The sequence below is a fragment of the Ziziphus jujuba genome, chromosome 12, assembly GCF_031755915.1.
Source record: "Ziziphus jujuba cultivar Dongzao chromosome 12, ASM3175591v1".
NCBI classification, from domain to species: domain Eukaryota; kingdom Viridiplantae; phylum Streptophyta; class Magnoliopsida; order Rosales; family Rhamnaceae; genus Ziziphus; species Ziziphus jujuba.
Window position 1 is genome coordinate 19,859,375 of NC_083390.1, and position 23,126 is coordinate 19,882,500.

The 23,126-nt window shown below is 32.4% G+C and overlaps 3 protein-coding genes across 4 annotated transcripts; 2 read left to right on the forward strand and 1 right to left on the reverse strand.

The window, feature by feature from the left end:
- Positions 1–268: 268 nt before the first annotated feature.
- Positions 269–4,319, reverse strand: LOC125418780 (uncharacterized). Its single transcript, XM_048463281.2, has 7 exons — positions 3,734–4,319; positions 3,135–3,376; positions 2,910–3,032; positions 2,613–2,729; positions 2,312–2,494; positions 1,496–1,637; positions 269–750 (listed from the first exon to the last, which is right to left on the reverse strand). The coding sequence occupies exons 1-7, from the start codon at positions 4,221–4,223 to the stop codon at positions 584–586; spliced, it is 1,464 nt and encodes a 487-aa protein (XP_048319238.2). The 5' UTR covers positions 4,224–4,319; the 3' UTR covers positions 269–583.
- Positions 4,320–5,470: 1,151 nt separating this feature from the next.
- Positions 5,471–8,185, forward strand: LOC107429305 (pentatricopeptide repeat-containing protein At2g01510, mitochondrial). The gene has a single exon (XM_025077987.3). The coding sequence runs from the start codon at positions 5,698–5,700 to the stop codon at positions 7,543–7,545; it is 1,848 nt and encodes a 615-aa protein (XP_024933755.3). The 5' UTR covers positions 5,471–5,697; the 3' UTR covers positions 7,546–8,185.
- A 10,527-nt stretch (positions 8,186–18,712) lies between these two features.
- On the forward strand, positions 18,713–22,305 carry LOC107429306 (uncharacterized). 2 transcript variants are annotated; one of them, XM_048463304.2, is made up of 7 exons: positions 18,713–19,047; positions 19,881–20,160; positions 20,519–20,577; positions 20,701–20,779; positions 20,866–21,004; positions 21,390–21,503; positions 21,824–22,305. In XM_048463304.2, exons 2-7 carry the CDS (start codon positions 19,994–19,996, stop codon positions 22,013–22,015), a joined length of 750 nt encoding a protein of 249 aa, XP_048319261.1. In that variant the 5' UTR covers positions 18,713–19,047; positions 19,881–19,993; the 3' UTR covers positions 22,016–22,305. The 2 variants fall into 2 exon arrangements, with proteins under 2 accessions (XP_048319261.1, XP_048319262.1); XM_048463305.2 differs by having other exon boundaries at positions 20,519–20,562.
- Positions 22,306–23,126: the final 821 nt, after the last annotated feature.

The window sequence follows — 23,126 nt, forward strand, 5'->3', positions numbered from 1 at the left end:
TTTCTTTAGTAGAGTCTACCATTTGGGTTATGTTCCGTATCAAGTATATTCTTTACTTTGGATTAAAATAAATTTTGTCACACTCAAACGGCCTGCAAAACCAGTCTGTTTCGATATAAAATTATCAAAATAAGAGTTTAAGAGCCTGACAGCCACGGAGAAGAAACAGCAAAAGTAAGAGAAATGCCTGTGAAAGTTCAAGAACCAACTTGGAGTGTCCTCAAATTTGAGTATTTCTCAAACATTTGTGCTCGAATCAAAACGCCAGTAAAGCTAAACTATATGAATTATGTAATCATCTACACAACAGGTCAGCAGCCAACGAAATTCACATAAAGCTCTTTCAGCTCCAAATCATAACATAAAGAAATTGTCATTATATATATACATTGTATGGTTAAAATGATTTTCAGGCCTCCAGCCAGCTATCTAAAATTACAATCTAAAACTATATGTATTACACAAGGACTATATATAACTACAAAAAGATATGTCATGGAAAAAGTATGTTGAATTCTCATTAAGAAAAGGGTAAAGTAGGAACATGTTTATATAATCATATATATATATATTTATATATTGCTTACTTTACCACATCAGAAACATCCTTTCTGGAACTGACAATAACCGGAGAGGCAGATAAACTATTTTTCTGATCTGAAACTTGTAGCTTCTCAAGTTTTTCATCTCTATTTTCATCTCCACCATCAGGGGATGACGATCCATATATCTGTACCGTTAAACTTCCAACTACAAGAAAAGATTAGACACATAAATTAAGAAACATACTTGAAAACTAATAATCATATTAAGTAAAAGGGATATCACATAGAAAGCAAGGGAACAAACAGAAGCTAATCAAAATCAAATAAATATGTTGAATTTATTATTAAGCTTCCATCAACTTTCAGTCCTCAACTAAGGATGATGCACTTGGGTAAAGACACCATGTATATCTGCTGCAATGGTGCCAATTGCCACGGAGTAATTTTTTCCTTTTAAAAAGAGGTGGAAATTGATACCCTCACCCAACCCAACACAGATTTTATATGCAATAGAAGCATATTCAGATATTCAGTGAAAAAATATGCTCAGATACTGGGATGTGATTTCCTTTGAATCCTTAAGGAACAAAAGAATATCAAAGTGAATGGGCAAGGGGGTTGACAAAAGGAGGTGTTGAGATTTTGAGTATCCTTCATCTCATAAATTGTAAGAGTACATGAAATAATATGGAAAAATAATGCTGAAACAGAAAGGAAAAGAAATGCTTGGAAAGAGTCACAGAATCACAATCATACCAAGCCAACATATAAAATTCAGTGCAGAAAACAAGGCAAAATTAATAGCTAAAGCAATTCTAAAACTAGAGAATCCATGGTGTGGCCAATATATGAATTTTAACTCAGATGTCAAGCCTCGTTCTAGTCAAATTTGGAAATACGGTATCGAAAACTAACAATGAATCACAACCTTAAAATAGATACTATCTTACCCAGAACAAGAAGAGCCCCAGTCCAACCTGCAGCTCCCCATCTTTCGCCAAGTAGAAACCAAGCAAAACCAGCACCCCAAACTGGCTCCAAGCCATAAATTATTGCAGTTTCTGCAGCAGATACATCACGCATTGCAGCCATCTGTAGCAAAAAGTACACTTTCATGTAAAGGAAACATTTGGATTGTTATTATTGGTATTATTATTATTATTATCGTTTTTCTTATCACATGGGGAAAAAAAAAATGGAAATTGAAATTGAAATATGGACAATGGGGGTTCTGAATATGGCTTTTTAACTGACAGGGGGATCATATACTGAAGGCTATATCTTTTGGATTTAGTAATCTTCTTGTGTACCATAGTTTAAATTTTTGGTATACTTGACTTTCAGTCCTCTGCTATATGTCAGGATCCCAAACGTCAACAAGCTACAAGTGGTTTAAAGACATCCAAGACTACACAAATAGGTACAAAAGAAGTAAAGTCAACCCAGTCTATGAAGAAAACAAGGTCAAAAGAACGTGATTAGGGTAGTTTGAAAAGAACCAATGCTGATTAATAATATATTTACCGAAAAAAAGAAAATTGCTGATTAATAAAAAAAAAATTTCCCTTGATAGTCTGAAATGCTTACATAGCCACCATAATTACATTAAACAAAACCATGATCATATTAATTGTACTTCCCAGATATCTTTAATGCGTGAATGGAAGTGAAGTTGAATGGTACAAGTAAAATGATAAAGTATGGTACATTAAAAGCCACATAAACTTAACAATTGCGGCCAATGGCTGAAGTAGTAGGGATCTTACCTCTACCCATAAGCATAGTCCTGTAGAGAATATGCCCGTGTAAAGTGCAGGAATCCATGGAAATGCAACCATCCATTCCCAAAACATCGTCCACGTCCATGATGATGGATCGTAATCTTGGACACCCCCTAACCAGCCTCCGACAAAATACCATATTGTTGAGAAAGTGGCTACAACACATACCTGAACCACCAAAAAAAAAAAAAAAAAATCGAAACATTACAAATTTTCCTTGTTAAAGCAAGATCAACAAGTTGCACTAGTTCAATATCTCACAGGGACATAAAAGACATAAACTGACCTCATATCCTAGGAGGGGTAAGAATTTCTCTTTGTTGGTACTTCTGGATATATGTTCAGTTCTTAGCATATGGACACCAAAAAATACCGCACTTAAGAAGTTCAAAAGATCTCCAACCTGAAAAGGTAATACAGAGACTCAAGAGAAATATATAGAGAGAAGACCTGTGACCTTTAACCAAATATACTTTACTACATTCACCAGTCAGATAAAACTTAATTACAAAAATTCCTAATCATCCAAATATAGAAAGACGACATGATTCATAGAATGCATAACAACGAAAAAAATCCTTACACTCGGTGGAGAACCACTGGATTCCAGCATAGCAACTCCTATAATAGACATCAGTGCTCCAAACCAAGTTCTTGCAGGGACTATTGCTCCTAACATACCATCAAGCAAGGGAACCACAATTACCTGATAAATTCACCCAGAATATGCCAAAAATTGTACCTTCAGGTACTCCACAGAGCAACAAAGTTTTCCTTCACAAACAGAAAGATCAGTTCAGAAACTCACAGTGAACATAGATAAGAATGACGCACGTCCAGCATCTGATGTTAGCAGTCCCAGTGCCTGCATTAGATACCCTAAACTAACCCAAACACCCAACTCAATTCCAGCATTACGCGTATGAACATCATCTTGTTCTCGTAATACAAATGGAATGAATGGAATTGCCGAAACAACAAACCGTACAACAGTGAAGGTTGCTGGGTCCATATTTGCTTCAACCTCCTTCACAACTGGGATGTTACTGGCTGCAAAAACATATTTTCCACAAATTTTTAGATTGTGATCTTTCCCTACTATATTACACACTATAAGAAGCATTTAGAATATTACTCACCAAAAAAAAAAAAAAAATTACAAATGCAAATTTCAAATTTTGAACTACTAGAGCATCAAATGAAAAATTTCTTATGACAACAATTCAAGCAAATTCCTTATCCAAATTCGCAATTTCTACAAAAATTCTGCACAATTTCGGTTAATAATCCATCTTATTTCCTAAAAAAGGTACTAAAAGTTTTTCTTTACCTTTTGCTTTTACAATCAACCAAACAGAGCGATTAATTAACTCACAGATTTAATAATTAAAAAAAATATATATATACCGTAGACAATGGTGATGACGTTGAGCAAAATGATGCTCCTAACTTTCCTGGAAGCGAATAATATCCTCCGCCACAGAGTTCGACTATCAAACAACGATTTGAAACTTAGGTTTCGCATCTTCTGGCTTTGGGATCGATTTCCATCTGAATTGCCTACCAATGCCGAATTCGATTTCGAACTTGAACTCAACGAATCTAGGTCAACGGACTTCATCATTCGTCTCTGTTTAGCCCCACGAGCACCGGAAGACGATGATGAAGAAGAAGAAGAAGAAGAAGGAGAAGGAGAAGGAGAAGGAGAAGGAGAAGAGGAGAAGACAATACGATGTCGTTTTATAGGAGTGGTGGTGTGAGAGGTAAAGAACATGGAAGAGTAGTTGCACAAGGAAGAGGTTGAGCACACAGAAGAAGAAGAGACGGAAACAGAAGCAGATTGCTTAATTGTAGGAAAAACCGTTGGGTTACGTGTAAACGGTGATTGGGAAGCCATTGCTGAGCACAAAGAAAACCTCTCTCTCTCTCTCTCTCTCTCTCTCTCTGTGAAGAGGGAGAGTGAGATTTCTCAGCTCAATTCAATTGACAGTGGTTAGAATTAAACACGTGGAGGGAAATGTGGGAGGTTTTAATTACTGTAATGCCCATTGTTTGTCACGTGGCTTGTTGTCATTGGTTGGTTAAGTCGAGAGTAGTTTTTCAGGCTTTAGGCTGTGTCGTAGCGTAAAAGCTAACGAAATGGGTGGTTGGCGTCTCCGTGATCTCTGTAGCTGTTCGTCTTTAAAACGGATCATGAAAAGAATCCTCCCAACCGGAACACCTTTCATCTTCTTTGGGCCAACGAACATATTGATCTTAGCAACTATAAGGTCACAGATTTTCACAATTAATAAAAAGACAATCCAGTTGTAATTCGCCACGTAAACAACAGAACAACGATAAGTTATCAGACTCTTCACAATTTAAAGAAAGATTTGCACCTACTGGTTCTTGACATTCGCAATTTAATACCCAATTTTTTTCTTTTTGGTAATTGGCGTCCGCCGACTCATGAAAATGGCACATCATTAATTTCTTCTTGAAACTTTTCGTCCAAAATCTTTAATATATTTAGTACATGTGGGTCATGTGACCCCAACGTAAAGGATGATAATTATTTACCCAAAAAAAAAATGTAAAGGATGATAAGATTTTATCTTTCTACACTTATTAAAGGGAAATTTTGTTTTTCTTTTTTTATTTTTTTTACGCCTCATTAATAGGAAACTTTATTTTTTACACTCATTATTCTGTTTTAGAAATGGAAGGAAAAAACATAGAGTTAAAATTTCATAAATTATCTTTTATTTTTGTGTTCTGTGACCGATATGCATTGAATTGGCTAAAATTTTGGATGGAAAATTCAAAAAGGATTAACAACACACTCTTTTGATGAATTTGGAGATGCCATTAATCAGTAAAAGAGTAATGCTACAAACATCCTATAATCAATCAACATATTTTTTAAAAATACATATATTATTTTTTAATTAATTAATATATTAATATAATTTAAAATAAATAAATAAATATTATTAAATATAAATCAATTAAATAATATATATATTTATATATATCCTTAATAAATAAGTATATTAGTATTTTTCCAAAAAAAAAAAAAGTATATTAGTAGATAAAATATGTATAATATCATTATCGTAAAAAAAGAGAAATGGAATCAAAATGCAAATCGTGCTAGAGTTTAGGGACTACTAATAATGTTAAGTATCTCACATAGAAAGATCCACCGAAAAAATGACCACGTAAACAAGAGACGCTAGCTTCTCTTTTCTCACGATTCGTGTTACATCGTGATGCTTTTGCTGTCTAGCACCTGAAAAATCCGCACGTGTTTATATACAACTGGGGGCGACATGAAAATCTTTGTCGTAGTTCTCTTTCGAGAATTTTGAAAGAGTAGTGCAGATGCGATGCTTTGGAGAAGAAGTTTGACGACGAAGCTCGACTTCTTCTTCACTTCCCCTTCAAAATTTCAGTTCTCCACTCTGGTTCATAACCAAGAGTCTTCCTTCCAACCATTACCGTTAACCAAGGAAGCTTTCGCCGAAGCTTTGCAGTCATGCCGTTCGCATACACACCAGCTCAAACAGATTCATGGACTTCTACTTACCACTGGCCTTTCAATCAAGAACAGCCTCTTGACATGTCTTCTCTCGAATCTTACTGTTTTAGGAAACATGTCTTATGCACGAAAGCTGTTTGATGATATGCACAAGCCAAGAATTTTTTTATGGAACACCCTCATCAAAGGATATTCTAAAAATCGCATTTTTGTTGAGGCTGTGTTGGTTTATAGAGAGATGAGACTTGTTGGTGTTCGTCCTGATTCTTTTACGTTTCCTTTTGTGGTCAAGGCTTGTGGTGAGCTCCCTGAAAAATGGATTGGTTCGGGTGTCCATGCTCATGTTGTGAAATTTGGTTTGGAGTTCGTTGCTATGGTGAGGACAGAGTTGATGCTGATGTATGTGGGATTTGGGGAACTGGTTTTGGCTGATTTATTGTTTCAGAGTATGTTTGAGAGAGATTTGGTTTCTTGGAATGCTTTGATCGCGTCTTTGGTACAAAATGGACACGCCAGCAAGGCTCTTGCTTTGTTTCGCCAGATGAGTATTGCTGGAGTTAAGCCTGATGCAGCGACTATTGTGAGTGTTTTTTCGGGTTGTGGTCAATTAGGATGTTTGGAGATTGGGGAAGAAATTTATAGGGTCGCAAGGAAAGAAGGGATTGACTGCAATATAATTGTTGAAAATGCGCGGCTTGATATGTATGTGAAGTGTGGTAACGCTGACAAAGCTAGGAATTTGTTTGAGAAAATGTCTAAAAGGAATCATATTTCGTGGAGCACCATGATATTAGGCTATGCCATCAACGGAGAGAGTGAAAAGGCATTGGCTTTATTCTCTAGGATGCAGAAGGATGACGTGGAACCCAACAATGTCACCTATTTAGGGGTTTTGTCTGCATGTAGTCATGCTGGACTAGTTAATGAAGGTCGGGCTTATTTTGATTATATGACTCAATCAGATGATAAGAATATTCGACCTAGAAAAGAACACTATGCTTGTATGGTTGACCTTCTTGGCCGGTCTGGGCATTTAGAGGAGGCTTATAAATTCATAAATAGTATGCCCATTGAACCTGACTATGGAGTGTGGGGGGCTTTGTTGGGTGCCTGTGCAATTCATAAAAATGTTGAAATGGGCCAGCATGTAGCAGATCGGATTTTTCAATTATCTCCTGACATTGGTTCTTATCATGTGTTGATGTCTAACATGTATGCTGCTGCTGGAAGGTGGGACTATGTTGACAAGGTGAGGTTGAAAATGAGGAAAAAAGGTGTTAAGAAAGTAGCTGCCTGTAGCTCAGTTGAGTGTAAAGGAGAATTTCATGTTTTCTATGGTGGAGACAGATCACACCCACAGTCGTTACTAATATATGAGAAGTTGGACCAACTATTGAAAGATATGAGGAGCATAGGTTACATTCCAAAAACCAATTCTGTGTTCCATGATGTGGAAACAGAGGAAAAGGAAGCTACAGTCAGTGCTCACAGTGAAAAGCTTGCCATTGCATTTTGCCTTGTTAATATACAGCCTGAATTCCCCATTAGAGTGATGAAGAATTTGAGGATTTGTGATGACTGTCATACATTCTCTAAGTATGTGTCTAAACTTACCATGAGGGAGATAATCATAAGAGATAAAATCCGTTTTCATCATTTTAGAAATGGTCTTTGTTCATGCAAGGATTTCTGGTGATTCCATAGGATAATGGCCTTTTTTGGAGCTGGTCAAAACCGAAGAGATGTATCTAGTTTATTTCTGAGATTGATTGAAGAACAACGATCACTTGTCTTTACACTAAATACTGCCTATTGTTGAAAGGGAGCATGGGACTTGAGGCCATGTGAGACAATGAACAGTATTTGAGGTTTACCAAACAGGAAATTCAGTAGCAGAAAATCTTCTGATTGATACGAAACTGCTCAGATTAATAACTAAAATTTCCAAGCGAATATTGATTTGAAGACCTTTGAAATTTATCCTCGTGTAAGGAAGCAGCAAATTTTGGATGGCAAATCAGCCACCATATAGGCCTATATTTCACCATCAGGGTCAAAATTAATAGATTATCTATCAAATTCATCCCTTGTCATGTAAAATCAGATTTGTCTTTGATTTGAAGAGGAAAGCTCCTCATCAAAGTTATCGGGCACGTTAAATATTTTGGATTCTAAAGTAGCTCTTACCTGATGCTATGTCCTTCCATAACGAAGTGTATTGGTTACTTTTGATTTATTGTTACTTTGAGCTTTTGACTGTATCCGAAAATGAGCTAAAGTTCTTGATTGGACAGGTCAATCCATCATGAATAATGAGAAAGTACAACATACTTTTGGAGCACTCAACTTTCAGTTAGATTGCCTTTTTTGTTTTCACCATCTTGCTAGTAGATTCTTATTTGCTAAAGCCGAATTCTGAAGAGAAGTTCCAGGCTTCCAATTAGAGATACCAGTCTGCCCAGTACTGCTGACCCCAAAAAACATAAAAAAAATAAAAAAGGAAAAATAGACCAATCCTGTTTCAATTGTGGTTAGGTTTCTTTGGGTTCAGCTGTCATTCCAATCCAATATATTATATTATCCAACCTATATTGCATTTTCCTAACCTAGTTGAGAGACAAGTCCAGGTAAACTACTGCTTCAGTTAACTTTGCTCTTCAAGTAGATTTTCAACCAAATATCACCTTTCGAATGCCATTCTCCCTTTTCCTTTTTTTTCTTTTTTTGGGGTCATTTTTGTCTTTTTGAGATCGAAATGATCATAAAGGTATTTGTTGTATTCTAAATCATTTTTATCTTTTTAAGGTCGAAATGATCATAAAGGTATTTGTTGTATTCTTTTACATTGAAACCTTTTTCACACCAGAAGAAATTTGAAAGTTATCTGTTTAACCATTTGCCCATGATTTTTGCACATGGAGATTACAGCAATAAGAAATATGAAAGTGAATTTAATTTTTGCTGTAAGATGGTAGGTCAAGATGGTACAAAAAATTCAAATTTTCAATTAAAGAATATTTAAATCATTCAATCAAACATAAAGGAGCTCATAATTCACCCTGAAATCCAGTAGGCCTTAAAGGGATTCTCCAGGATGTCAGAGTACCCCCCTGTTTTAAACCATTTTGGTATGAATTCAGTATTTGCCCGACTTGAATTAAAAGCGTTTTCTTGAATAGAACTACAGGTTTTTTTAAGGCATTTCATATAGGTACCTGGTAACAACTTAGGCTTTGGAGCTAACTGTCAGCCTAAAAGAATGAATAGGGAATAAATACAGCTATATCAAAATCTGCTTTGTGAAGGAGATTTAAAAGAACCAAGTACTGTTGAATGGCTTTGAATTCGTTTCGTTTTGAAAAAAAAAAAAAACAAAAAGCTTACTTCTTAGGTAAGTACAGGAATTGTGAACAGAAAACATGTTTAGAGAGAGCGATTTGTGAAGGTTTTCTTTTTTTCTTTTTTTCTTTTTTTTTTAATAGGGTACACAGAAAACATTAAATGTGTCCAGAAATCTTTGGATTCCGTAAAAATGACTTTTAGGCTCCTAGCCAAAACCAAAAATACTGACACAACAAAACCATTATTGGACAACAAATTTGCTCAAATCAGAGACAAAAAGTGGAACTAACATTTAATACCATTCAACTCTTTTACAGAAAAAAATTTTGTAGGAAAAAAAACAAAGAAACATTTCGGAAGTATAAATCTCTATAACCGAGGTCAAAACAAGTGGACTTGAAAAATTGCAGAAAGTAAAGGATCTTTTTTTCTCTGTCAGGCTCCAATTAGTTGAATTGTTCAGAGGTCATGATACAGTGAAAATTCCATCTACCAAGTCTAAAAGGGAAACACCCTTTACATCATTCGATTAGAAATATGAAATTTAGATACTTTCTCACATGAAAGTGAAGTATATGCATTGCAATATTTGCATTCTGATTAATTTGGCATGACACCTTATCCATTCAATCAAATATTTGATCCTTTAGTGGGCCCAATTTCGAAACAAAAAAAAAAAATCTTAGATATAAACCGCATTAATGTATGCAAAATTATTTTTATATGATACTATCATATCCACATGCTTTATTGATTTACTCTATTTTATAGCTTTGTTTGTACTAATCATAGAGTAACAACCATGCATTGAAGATTTTCTCGTTTTAAAGGATAAAAAGATTATGCTTAAAATATTTGGTGCATCAGTTATTAACAAATGTGGAAACTGAATAATAATGTCGTTTGTTCTGGTCAATGTATTTATGCCTGCCAAAGAATTGTTATAATTGTTGTAAGAGTTAGAAGTTGTTAAAGAGGGTATACATGTGAAGGATTCAGAAAAAAATATCCAAAGGTCCAAGCAAAGGTTAAGAGGGAACAACACTGGGGGAGTAACCAGGTAGTACATGCACATATGGTTACCTAGAATTAAAATCTCACTGGGGGAAATAAAGCTGTTGTGGTCTGTGGAGGATAGTGACAGGGATGAAAGAGTCCAGGGCTAAACTCAGAACTCGGTATATAATATATATATATATATATATGTATTACTCTTTAGTGGCTGAGTCTATAGGTTGCAACCTGATAGGCAATTAAAAACTGGTATGGAAGAAGAAAGAGGAGGGGAAATGCCTTTGATTGGTTATTCACTTGCTCTAATTAAATGCTAGAGGTGGGGTTGTGGGGGATGAGAAATCTGTGAAGGGTTTAAAAACTTCAAAAGAGCTAAAATTAATGTGCTTTTAAAACCAGGGTATTTCTTTCCTCTGGACCATCAACATTTAAACAGGAAATCTAATAATGTGCATGAGGAATTAGGCCAAATGGGCCTCTGTCACGAAGAGACTTTGATTTTGGAAAAGGATTAGGATTTTAGATATTTTAAAAACTACAACATTATTAGTATGTTTGGGAACAACTCAGATAATAATGACCATTTATGTTAAGTTTTAGAATTTGGATTTGATTAATTAAATTGGAGCTAAAAGAATCTCCCTCCAATTTATCATTACGCCAAAAAAAAATAATAATAATAATAATAAATAAATAAAGAATTGAAGATTAATACTGACAGCTTTGAAATAAATTGGTCAGCTTGGGATTTGGTTTAGGAATTAAGACCTTGATTACTGTCTTTCCATTGCTTCTGAATTTTTCCAAAAAGCTTTCCCCCCTTAAGAAAATGCAAAATTATTTGGTACAAAATATAAAAGGTCCATAGAAGGAACAAATAACATTAGAGATTAATTAAAGCATTTATTAGTAGAGATGTGGATTTGAGATTTGTTATTCTTTTACTAAACCATTAATATATATGTCAAACCAGAAAGGAAGCATAAGGGAAAAGAGAAGGGGATAACTAATATTCAAATATAGCAATTTCTTTGTCTAAACTCAAAGACCAAAATATTGAAACACTTGTTCTTAAAACTTTATTTCTCTTTCATGTTGCTCCAAGCTTCTTCAGGCATGTCACAATGAAAAACTAAAACGTTGTCGTTTTATTGGCTCTAATTCCTCTTCCTAAATCTATACCTACTGAAAAGATATAAGAATCAAAACTGCTTTACATTCTTGTTCCTAAAACATTCACATACCCAGAAACTGCATGTCAAACACGCTTTTGATAGCAACCCAAGTGAAAACACACCCACATTGTACTTTTTTTGGTCAACCAATGGAAACTTTTTTTCTTTTTTTTGGGTGCCCTCAAAGTTATTGTTCCCAAGATCATTACAGCCTGATTTGTTTTTCTTCACCCACCACACCCCCCCCCCCCCCCCCCCCCCATTTGTTTGCTAGTGGAAATAATTAAATAATTATTTTGTTGCCCACTTGACCATAAAAGCGATTTCAAAAAACTACATAATATTCAACATATATTTTTTATAATATTACATTAATTTTTTGAGAAACAAAGGAAAAAAACCTTTTCCCATGTATTGAAAATCTAGGTTGCAACAAACTTCTTCATCAAGTCTAATTCTCTTACTGCTAAGAAAACATTCCAATTACATATATTTACTGAGGCAAAATCCAATATGAAAAGTAAATATAATATACTCCTTTGAAACCCATTGCGTCGTAAGAAAAATCAATCATCCACCATTAAAAACCCATCATAAAATAGATGGTATATATGATGAGTGCGACCCACATTAATTAACATTAATACGATGTGTTTGAGGTGGTTGATAATGTGATAAATTTATCATTTTCAACCAACTTGTGATGAAAGTTTGTGGGACCCTTATTTATTTTTTGGCATATGGTTTTCCATTGGTGATTAAAAAAAATTGTAGATGATATCATATACATATATAGTTATTAAATGAAGATCTTGTTTAGGGAAGGAAAAGAGGAGGGAAAATGCAAGCTAGCGAAATATAATGAGAGAAAAGAAACTTTGGGGGGTGGGTGGAAGCAATAAACAAGTGTTTTATTGAAGTTTGCAAAGAGAGGAGAGAGATGAGGTAGTTGCACTCTCCTCACCATGCCACCCCTCTATTAACTCAAACATTAATGTAAGGCTCTATAATGGCTCCAAGCAAACATTCATTTCATGGGAAAAGTACCACATCTTTTGCACAAAATAAAAAACAATAACAATAATAATCCTTTTATATCTTCTTCTTCTTCTTCTTAATACCACAATAGAATCTTTTGGAGTAAGCAATTTTTATTTTTTTTTAACTTAAATTTATACAAGGAAGATTTAATTAATTTGTTTATGCTGCTTTCTAGCCATTTTTGGGGGTCTTTTTTAATAGGGTTTACTTGACACAACTCATTCCAAGGAAGTTTCTATTAGCTTTTTTAATTAGATCTTACCTTGAGAGGTTGAATTTTGTTTTGTCCATAGGTGACAAACAACATGTAATTTAATTGTGAATATATTATATTCATTTGATTATTTTTAATTAACTCACTGATCGAGTGGACAAATCAACCCTAATGAATACCAAAATTTAAAGTATATACAAATTGATAAATTTGTAATACTTAAATCCCATATTAAAAATTCGTGGATATTATATATTATATGATTCTGAAACAACCGTATATATTAATTAAGAATGGCAAGAAATAATCGATATATATATATATATTTTTTTTTTTTGGCTTGAATAATGGATAGTAATTTAAGTTTGGGGCAGCATCATCCTTTCCATAGAATGGCTGCTTCACATATAAAAGCTTGTGTACCATATTTTTACAAGTTGTAAGGGTTAATTATAGTGCCCCTAGACCTTGAGAAAGCGTGTTGGCCATAGAGACAAGCATACTCTTTGAGAACTTAAAAAACAAAAAATTAAAAATTAAAAATTACAAAGCAAGATCAAAATTAAAAATTAACCCAAAAAAAAATGTTTGTGTGCATTTAAGACAAATACAGATGGGACTTCGAGGAATAATCAATTAAAAGAGTCCCACAAACACATTTAAAAAGTCAGGCCAATGGTCTCTGCGTGGCTAACTATTTGGACGTTGATCTATTGTATTGTCCCCACTTGGGGTTGTACTGGCCAATGCTCGATGACCCTAGATATTATTTTCAAGCAACGGTCGTGATTTTGTTGCATTGGATCAATGTGGGATTTGATTTTCGAGGATCTATAATGTTATTACAAAAGGCTACACTTATGATAGGCATATGGCATTATTAATTGACGGTCGGGGGCTCAGTAGCAATGAAACTACAATACATTCTATGTATTTTTACAAAATCCATGACCTTATTACCTGTCTTTTCAGTGACATATTGCTGATATCTAAATCCCAATAGATTTTTTTTTTTTTTTTTTTTTGGCTGAAAAAGGTCCCAGTAGAAAGTTAAACAAAATAAAAAACCAAATTTTTATTTTTTTTATTTTTGGAAAAGCCCAAAAAGACCATGACCAATAATTAAACTCGGAATAGGAACCCTAATTTTAGTAAGGGTCATGTGGATATGATGCCTCCAATTTTATCTTGTTTTACTGTTTGTTTTCTTTGTAAGGCACTCATGAAATTAATAATATAATCATATATTGCAAAAAGGATCTTGTCATTTTTTTTTTTTTTTTGTTTCCATATTGATTATTAATATAATATCACCTCACTCAAAGGTTTCTAGCGGAGAATTAAAATAAATTAAGAGGAAAAAAACTGCAAGGAGGTGAGAATCTATTATTAATCGAATATGAATAGAAACAAAAAGTAAAAAAATAGTGAACGAATATTTCCATCATGCAATTAGTTAGACTCCTGAGGAAAAAAGTGTAACCAATTTTGATTACATGTACACTAATAATAATAAATAAATAAAAATAAAAAAAGAAACCCCAAAACCCTAATCCTCAAAGTTCCATATGGTATACATTCCAAACTCAATAGACTGAGAAAATTAGGGAATTGGGAGTGACGAAATCAGTTAAAGTATAGTGAAGAAAGCAAAAATTTAAGAGGGAAGTGAAAATGGAGTGGCCACAAAAGCAAGTTAGATGAAGAAGAATAATAACTACATACAGCAATAATAATTTAATTTAAAAAACAACAATGAATTTGAACAGAAAAAGGTACAGAAAGATAATAGACACTGCAAAAGAAACAAGAGCATTAACACTAGCCTCCTCTTTTTTCTTTTTTCCTATTTTTCTCACTCCATTACCTCATTAAGACTAATCTCTGAAAAGGCTAACGATATGCTCTCGTTCTTAATATTTCATTGGAAAAAAAAAAAAAAAAAAAAACTGAAAACAGAATTAAAAGATCGATCTTACAGTCATTTTAACTTGAATTCTCTACGCATTAAACACTAACATACACAGCATAAAAATAAAAATAAAAAATAAAAAAAGAAGAAAAAAACAATTTTTTTTTCACTAGTTGTGAAGAGGATTTGGACCCGTATGAACTATCCTCTTATCATCTCCATATAGAGTGTTTGGATCGCCATTGATGCTCACAAACTTATCACGATGATGACCAGGACTTGAAGGAGCATGAAACGACGCCGTATCGAGAAAACGTGCTCTTCTAGGTGGTGGTACTGATGATTCAACATTATTATTTGTAGAGAATGAAAAACTTACTTGATAGGAGAGAATTAAGATGAAGACCCAAAAGAAGAAAACTGCACCAATATTTCTTCTTCTTCTTCTTCTTCTTCCTTTTGTTAATAATCTTAAACCTTCTTCTTTAGCTTCTTGCATTGCACCAAACTGGAAGATATATATAATTAATGGTAGAGAGAACAAAGAACAAGAACAAGCAGAAGATGAAGAAGAAGAAGTAGAGGTTTTCAGAAGCAGACAAAGGAGAACTTGAGCTTAAAGTACTGTACAGTGTAAATGGATGAATGGGTTTTGGTAACTCTGAGAAAATGGAAGCTAGAGAGAATGAAAATTTTTTTAAAAATAAAAATAAAAAGAAATAAAAAAAAGGAAGAAACTTTTAGGAGCTCACATGATCTTGACCCTTGATTCCTGGAACCTTCTTATATTTCTTAAATTTCACTTCTGAATCTTTGGAATTTGCACCTTTTTTACTCAAAAAACCAAAACCACAGCTACAGCTTTGCCTTTTTCTTTGGCCTTGATTTTTTTTCTTTGCCCTTTTGGCATCTGGTTTTTTGGTTTTGTTTTTTATGTTTTTATATAATTTTTTCTTTTTGTAATTTTTTAGTCTTTTATTATTATTATTATTATTATTATTATTATTATTATTATTGTCATTCTGCTTGGAGAAGGTGCGGGACTGTCCAGTATTAATAGCCGTTGTCTCCGGAAACATATTTTCAAAATTTATATGAAAAATAAAATATATAGTAAAAATAATGAAAGAAATAAGGAAACAAAAAAAAAAAAAAAAAAAAGGGCATTGGTAAAACAAACTTTTGTAGTCGTACCAATCTTTTTTGCTTGTGACAGCAAGTTTGTATTTTCAGAAAAAAATAATAATAATAAATGTTAAAAATCTTTGCTTTCAAGACTTGGAGATTTGCAATATTTTCTTCATCACATGCAGTTATAATCTTTATATCTTCATTCTTGTGGTGTGTTGACTTATTTGCCCTTTCCGTTTTGTGCTTTCATTTCTGTTATGTTTCTTGCTTTTAGTTAGTCCTTATTAGTAGGCTGCCATTTGACTTCCTTGTCTGCCTGATCTGCTCCAGTTTTATAAATATAACTTCTATATTCATATCAAATTCAATATTATTATAATTTTTATTATTTCCTCAGAGTGATCCAGACGACTTTCTAGCAATAATTTTTAATTAAGGTCATAGTCGTCTAAAACGGAATGGTTGCTTCTAAAATATAGTTTATCAAACATTGAAACAAAATTTATCAATTTTATTTTTTTTTTACTTAAATATACTTGAAATAATGCTGGCCTAAGATGTAGCTAAGCCCTGAATTGAATTCACAGTCATTATATATACTAGGAAAAAGAACCAAAAAAAAAAAAAAAGGAAAAGAAAAAGGGGAAAATATGCCATATATTCCATAAGTGATACTTTCTAAATTTATTTTCAAAATCTGGATTTTAAAAAATTTTATGTATGCATATATATACAATTCGTTAGAATTTATGGATAGAACCTACTTAAAAAATCAGTTTGTAATTTTAAATTATTAATTGATATAATATTTTTAAACCCATATCTTAACATTATTACTATTTTACACAAAGGGTAAATATGCATATTGATATAGATATGTCCTATATAGTTTAAGTCAATTAAAAGATAGAGGTTCCACACAAAATTGTCTTTGTCATAGTTATTATTGGAACCGTGTGATGATGATTCACATTCTGTACCAATAGAGACTGATCATGTTATGCAATAGAGGATTTGGAATGACAGCTACAGCAATGGTCCATCGCACACCGCATTGGAAGAAGTCTATGGTCAAAATTATATATATACATATGCATATATATATATATATATATATATATATTATTATTTATCACTATTGATGATTAAATATCAATAAAATTGTATACCATAATAACTTAATTGACTGCTTTAAAAAAAAATTATCATATTATATTTTTAATATAAAATTTAATACATAATCAAAATCAATATTTATCATTTTCATGAATTCTATTTCTACTTATCAATATATGTATATATATATATATATATATAGAAATTCTATGGTAAGGACGGTCTGCATGAACACCGTAGTATTAGTAACGGTTTTTTATAATATTAACGACGATTTTTTAGAAAATTGTCATTAATATTATGAAAAACTGTCACTAATACTGTGATCCGCATGAGAACCGTCCGCACTATAGACGGACTGTATATATATATTGCTCATTTAGTTAAACAATGCACTCAAAAAAAGTTTCTCACATGTGGCTTGTCAAATATATACTATATATCAACCTCATCTTGGTCTGACTTATCTTGGATGCTTGTTATTTCTTTGACTTTGCTTTCGCCTAATAATTTCTTGTCTGCAACAGTGCTGGGCAGTTGTAGAACTATAGCTTGAGTACATTCAAAAATCTAGCCCATCTTTCAAAGAAAAAATGAAAAAACAAATTAGTTCTATTATTTCTTACTAGCTAGGCTTAGCTGAGCTTGGGAGAATTTGAATTCATGGTCATTGGATAAGGAACTAGCAAGTGGTAACTTTTAACATCACTGATGTGAAATAAGTAAAAGCAATTGATAAGAGTACAAAATACATATAAACGTATTAATCTTGTTTTGGGTGTGGAGAAATAAGTAGAAGCAATTGATAAGAGTACAAAATACATAAAAAAAGTATTTTCCTCTCAATTATGACAAAATTTACAATACTTGCTTAAATAAGTATGAAAAGGTGAACTTCTTGTATTTTTTTTTGGGTAGAAATATAGAGGGTGAATTTTAAAAAACTATATGAGATGCGGTGAGTGGCTAGAAATGGGCCGAGGTGTGGACCCCATAAAGTGTTGTGTCAGAGCAGCCCAATTTTAGAGATCCAATTCTACTGTGAAACCAAGCAATCCAGCTTAGATGAATTCCAACTTATTATCGGACAGCGGGCCTGGCCCAACTGTTGATGCAGTACGAATTTAATTCGTCTATTCATTTGTCGTTTCACAAAACTTGTTAATAAAATTCGGGAAAAAAAAAAAAAACTTTTGAAATAAGTAATAAATTTTATTTTTTGGTAAATGAAATAGTAACACATATAAGTACAAAAGGCAGATTTTTAAAACATGCTTTGGTAAAGTTGTAACTTTTATAATTAAATTGAGAAAGCAAATTACAAAGGAATGCTATAACTTTTAATAATGTTAGATATACTAAATTATTTATCAAATAATGTGATAATATAATAAATTATCATTTGATTAGCTTGTATTGAATTTTATATGTCCCTGGTTTAATTATCTAAATTTAATTTATATTAACTTTTCAACCAATAAAAAAATAACATTTTATGTTTATCACACTATTTGATAAATAACCCAAAACCTATAGGAGTATTGTATATCCTTAACAAATATGAATTGTAATTATCAAAATAAAAGAGGAAAAAAAAGAAGAAAAGGAATTTGAGTTGCACATAATATCATGCATGTATTATCATAGTTATTAAAAAAAAAAGTTTTAGAAAGCAATTATTTATTAAAATTCGGGACCTTAAACAGCTGGCAAGTTTTTTTTTTTTATTATTATTGTTATTTTATCTTTTATATGACACTTGCCAATAAAAAAAAAAAAAGGAAAAAAAATAAAGAGACAAGAATAATTTGTTTTTGCTTTAAAATTAAGCTTAAGAAAAATAAATAAATAAATAAACAAATTAGAATTGAGGGGTATATTCACATGGTTTAAGGGATGGGATGCCAAAATGGTAAGGAAATATGATTGGTGGAGAGAAGGAGAGGAAAAGAAAGGAGAGAGCGAGAGAGAGTTATAAGGAAGAGAATATGCGGACAGTCAATGAGGAAGATTCCTGATTCATCAGCATCTTCCTCTCTCTATATTCTCTCTTTCAAAGTCTTTCCTTTTTCTATATATATCGATATATTTATATATTAATATATGTTCAACTGATTTCAACTACCTTTTCTTTTCTTTTTTTTTATTTTTATTACTTGTTTGTAAAGATTCAATTTTTATCCATAAATAACCAAGCTTTCCTTCATCCTTGTCTTTCCTCTCTCGCTCAATCGCTCCGCCACATATATCCAGGTTTTTTCTCACTCCGATTTGCACATTGTCTTACTCTATAGGTCTTTCAGTGTAGCATATTTATTATATATATATATATATATATATACATGTACAGTTTGTGTGAATGTTGTTTTGCTGCTTGAATTCAAGGTTTTATTTTTCGGTTTTATTTTTTTTTATGTGAATTTTGATTTTTGAAGAAAATCAGAAATGGGCTAGGTCCGAATATCGGTTAATTCATGTGGGTTATGGTTGTGCTGATAAGGTGTTTGAGTAAATACCTGAGTGATCTTAACTGGTTCTGGATTTGTGTAATTGGGCTGTGAGTGTCAAGATATAATGGTTTTGCTGCTAGCTTTTTAGGAATTTGGAGATGATAATCCTTTTTTTTTTTTTTTTTGGGTACGTGGATAATTAATCGTATGCATTCCGATTCAAAATGTATCAGATCCTAATATCTTTCGTAGAGTATGAAATTTGAGCTCAATAATCATTCTGATCAAGCTATATGTATATGGATTAAGGAAAGGTTCGATCTTCTACTGGTTTGTTTGATAGTTTATCCGCAGCATAAATGGGACATACGAGTTTGGGGTTTCTTGAATAGCCAACGAAGGCTGTTATATGTTGGCTTTATCCATTTTTATGGTAATAGTCAAATAAAAATCTCTAAAGGATGGTACTTATAAATATAATATATAATATTTGCTTGTGTAGTATAGTTGATGTTATAGTTTCCCTTTTTTTTACACTTTTTTTTTTTTGGTTGAATAATTAAATGTCATATTCAATTAGTACTTGACATGTTTGGCTTTGTTTTGCTCATAATTTATTGTTGTTTTGTGCTACAGATTGAACAAATATATCGGCTTGAATTGCTTCTTCCAACTGGTGCCAGCAAATTTTTTGCTGGCAATAAAATTGTTTTTTTTTTTTTTTTTTTTGAGATACAAGAAAGAATTTTATGTGTCCCCGGAAAACATTGAACCCTAGTAGAACTTTACAGGGTGTGCATGGGGTACATGTGTTGCATCATTCACCATTTGTGTCGGAGGAGATCTCTGATGGGGATTTTCATCAGACAACTTATAGGAGTCCATCCCTTGTGGCAAATCAGAAGCTGTTTATGCAGTGAGTAAAAAATTATTTAACAAAAACTTGTTATATTTATGTATAGTTTGTATGTATTTACATAGTTAAGTGATTACTATTTTCTCGAAGTGATAAATAGATAGTAAATGATCAGTAATATGTATTTAAATCTAAATGACTCTGTCAGAATCTTATAGTCTAAAAAATTATTTAACAAAAACTTCTTGTATTTATGTATAGTTTGCATGTATTTACATAGTTAAGTGATTACTATTTTCTCGAAGTGATAAATAGATAGTAAATGATCAGTAATATGTGTTTAAATCTAAATGACTCTGTCAGAATCTTATAGTCTATGAAAGTGCAACAAGTAACTTTCTCTATGCTTGTTATACAGGCGCATGTGGCAGCAGAGACCACCATGTTTGAGGCCCATCCAAGGTTGCAATATTCAAGGTGTTAAGAAGATAGATATCTTTTTTGTATTATTGTTATCTCATCCTGTCATGTAGCCGTGCAATCTCCTGCAGGAAAATTAATAAGCTAACAAAAATTGTGCACATCTATTACTTGTTTTAGGTGATCAAAATATTATAGAAACGGTAGCTAATGTGCTCACTTCACTTCCTTTCATTGCACTTGGAATCCATGCCCCAAGGTGATACTTTGCTTAATCAAGTTGCTAAATGGACATGACTTAACACGCATGATTTCTGATTATTTATTTGCTTTATGGGAGTGTAGGAAGGATTTGAATACTAAGATATATGCCAATTCATTAATTGGAGTTGGAGTTGCCTCAAGTTTGTATCACTCTTCAAGGGGACATATACGGAGATATTTGAGATGGGCCGATTATACGATGATAGCTACAGCAACAGTGGTAAGTTAGAAATGAGCTTTCATGAACATATTAATTAGTATAAGACTATCAAAATGCACTAATTTGTTGATGGATGATGCCAAATCAATTTCATTAATGTTAAATTCATGAAAGATTTCTAATTTTGCTCCTTTCAACTTGGACTTGGATGGATAGTAATGATGATCAGAATTTTGGCAGCATAAGAATGTTTTTTGGGTCCAACAAGGCAACAACTGAATGGAAAGTTTTTAATTAGCGATAAGATTTTTGAGTTATTGAACAATCATTTGTGTTTGATGCATCAGCCATTTTTTTTTTCTTTTTTCCATTTGGAAGGTTATTTGGCTGCTCAATTAACCAAAGTTTATATGGGAAAAAGCATAATATCAATAACATTTTGCAGTGTCTCTCAAGAGCTATCAGAAGTGAAAACTCAAAACTGCTGATGGCAGCTTCAGCATTTTTTCTACCCATCCAGCCTCTGATGGTTTCAGCGGTTCACACCGGGATGATGGAGGTAACTTAACTGTTCTTGGAACACTGTCTAAGCTATACAATACTGTTGATGTCCTTCTCTTTCCTGAAATGTCCTTTGGGTAAACTGTTTTGCTATGCAATATAAAATGATCAAGTAAATTATTTTTCGGGCTTTTCCCATTTGTTACTACAAGTACTTGACTTTCCATTGAGTATGTTTATCGTCTTTGAAAGGTAATTTCAGCAACAAAATTATTCACTTGGATATCTTTTACATACTGGCTAAGAAAATCATGATATTTCATGTGCTTCATCCATAAAGTTATTGCCCATGAAGTCGAATTATTAAATCGTTTTCAGGTCGCGTTCGCTAAAAGAGCATTGAAGGATCCAGATCTAAGAATGACCCACAATGTTCATAAAATGTCATCACTGTTGGGAGGTTTGCTTTTCATTGCGGATGATCTCTTTCCTGAGACTCCATTTATTCATGCTGGATGGCATCTCGCTGCAGCTGTTGGTGTAGGAACCTGCAACAAGCTTCTCGAGTAGCTTGCTTAACTGTCATATATATATATATATATATATATAAGTGGGATCTAAATAGTTAAGCCTGCTTATCCTCAACTTAAAAGTTGAGAATATCCTTACATCGGCACAAATCTTATATTTACACCAATCGTCTGCAGATTATATGCATAGAAAAGATTGTTGCTGTAGATTGTAAATCACTAAAATTTAATTAGTAAAAGAGAAGATTCTGTTGCCTAGTGGCTACAATTGTAGTTCCTCAACATTTAATTAGTAAAAGGCTTCATATTATCTAATCTACTCAAAACTAATTCATGGGACTCCTCTATTAATAATAATTAGAGCCTTCCTAAGGGTCTAGACCACTAAGGCCACTGTCGAGGGCATTATGTTAAATTTATTATGTACGTAAATTTTCTTTTACTTTTCCCTTTTTTTATTTAAGAAAACATAAAACTTTTAAGAACATCTTTAATAATTTTTTTTTTCTTTTATTGCTCTTAAAAAATTCAAACTAATAAATATGTTTAAATTAAATAAAGTACAAAGTCCAAGTCTATATCTAAAAATTTAATGTTTTCATTTAATAATAAAAAATAATGCCACAACGGTTGATATCTAAACAGTGGTAAACGTTATGATCTCGATGTTAATGTACAGTTTTTCTCTTTCTTTTTTTTTCTTTTTGTTTAAATTATGTTTACTTTAATTGTCTGTTAATACTAATGATGGATAGAGTTTGTTGAATATATTAATTAACTATATATGTGAAATGATGAAAAAAAAAAAAAAAACAATATTTTTCTTTTTTCCGCCGTACATTTATAGTTAATAGTCTAATTACGATTAACCACCACCAACAAACCATTAAACTATTCACAATTTAGAAAGAAAAAATTGAAAAAAAAAAAAAAAAAAACTGAACACATTAACAATCAACATTTATATTACCAACTTGTCATTTTTCTTCTTTTTATGTATATGTATACACATTGATGTGGAGATCAGATTAAACTGTTTACTGATAAAGAATGACTAAACTTTGGTACTAAACTAAACTATTCCTGAAGGAACATAGTTTAATTAAACAGGATAAATGGTTAGAATTAATAGAACGAGAATTTATGTCTTC

Bases quoted from the DNA above. Each gene is read 5' to 3' on its own strand.
- LOC125418780 (XM_048463281.2), bottom strand. From the start codon at position 4,223: ATGGCTTCCCAATCACCGTTTACACGTAACCCAACGGTTTTTCCTACA. The intron at 1,638-2,311 runs GTAAGATCCCTA...TTTTTGCTACAG, and splicing joins GACTATGCTTATGGGTAGAG to ATGGCTGCAATGCGTGATGT. The intron at 751-1,495 runs GTAAGATAGTAT...CTTTTCTTGTAG, and splicing joins TGGGGCTCTTCTTGTTCTGG to TTGGAAGTTTAACGGTACAG.
- LOC107429305 (XM_025077987.3), top strand. From the start codon at position 5,698: ATGCTTTGGAGAAGAAGTTTGACGACGAAGCTCGACTTCTTCTTCACT.
- LOC107429306 (XM_048463304.2), top strand. From the start codon at position 19,994: ATGTGTCCCCGGAAAACATTGAACCCTAGTAGAACTTTACAGGGTGTG. The intron at 20,578-20,700 runs GTGTTAAGAAGA...TACTTGTTTTAG, and splicing joins CCAAGGTTGCAATATTCAAG to GTGATCAAAATATTATAGAA. The intron at 20,780-20,865 runs GTGATACTTTGC...ATGGGAGTGTAG, and splicing joins CTTGGAATCCATGCCCCAAG to GAAGGATTTGAATACTAAGA.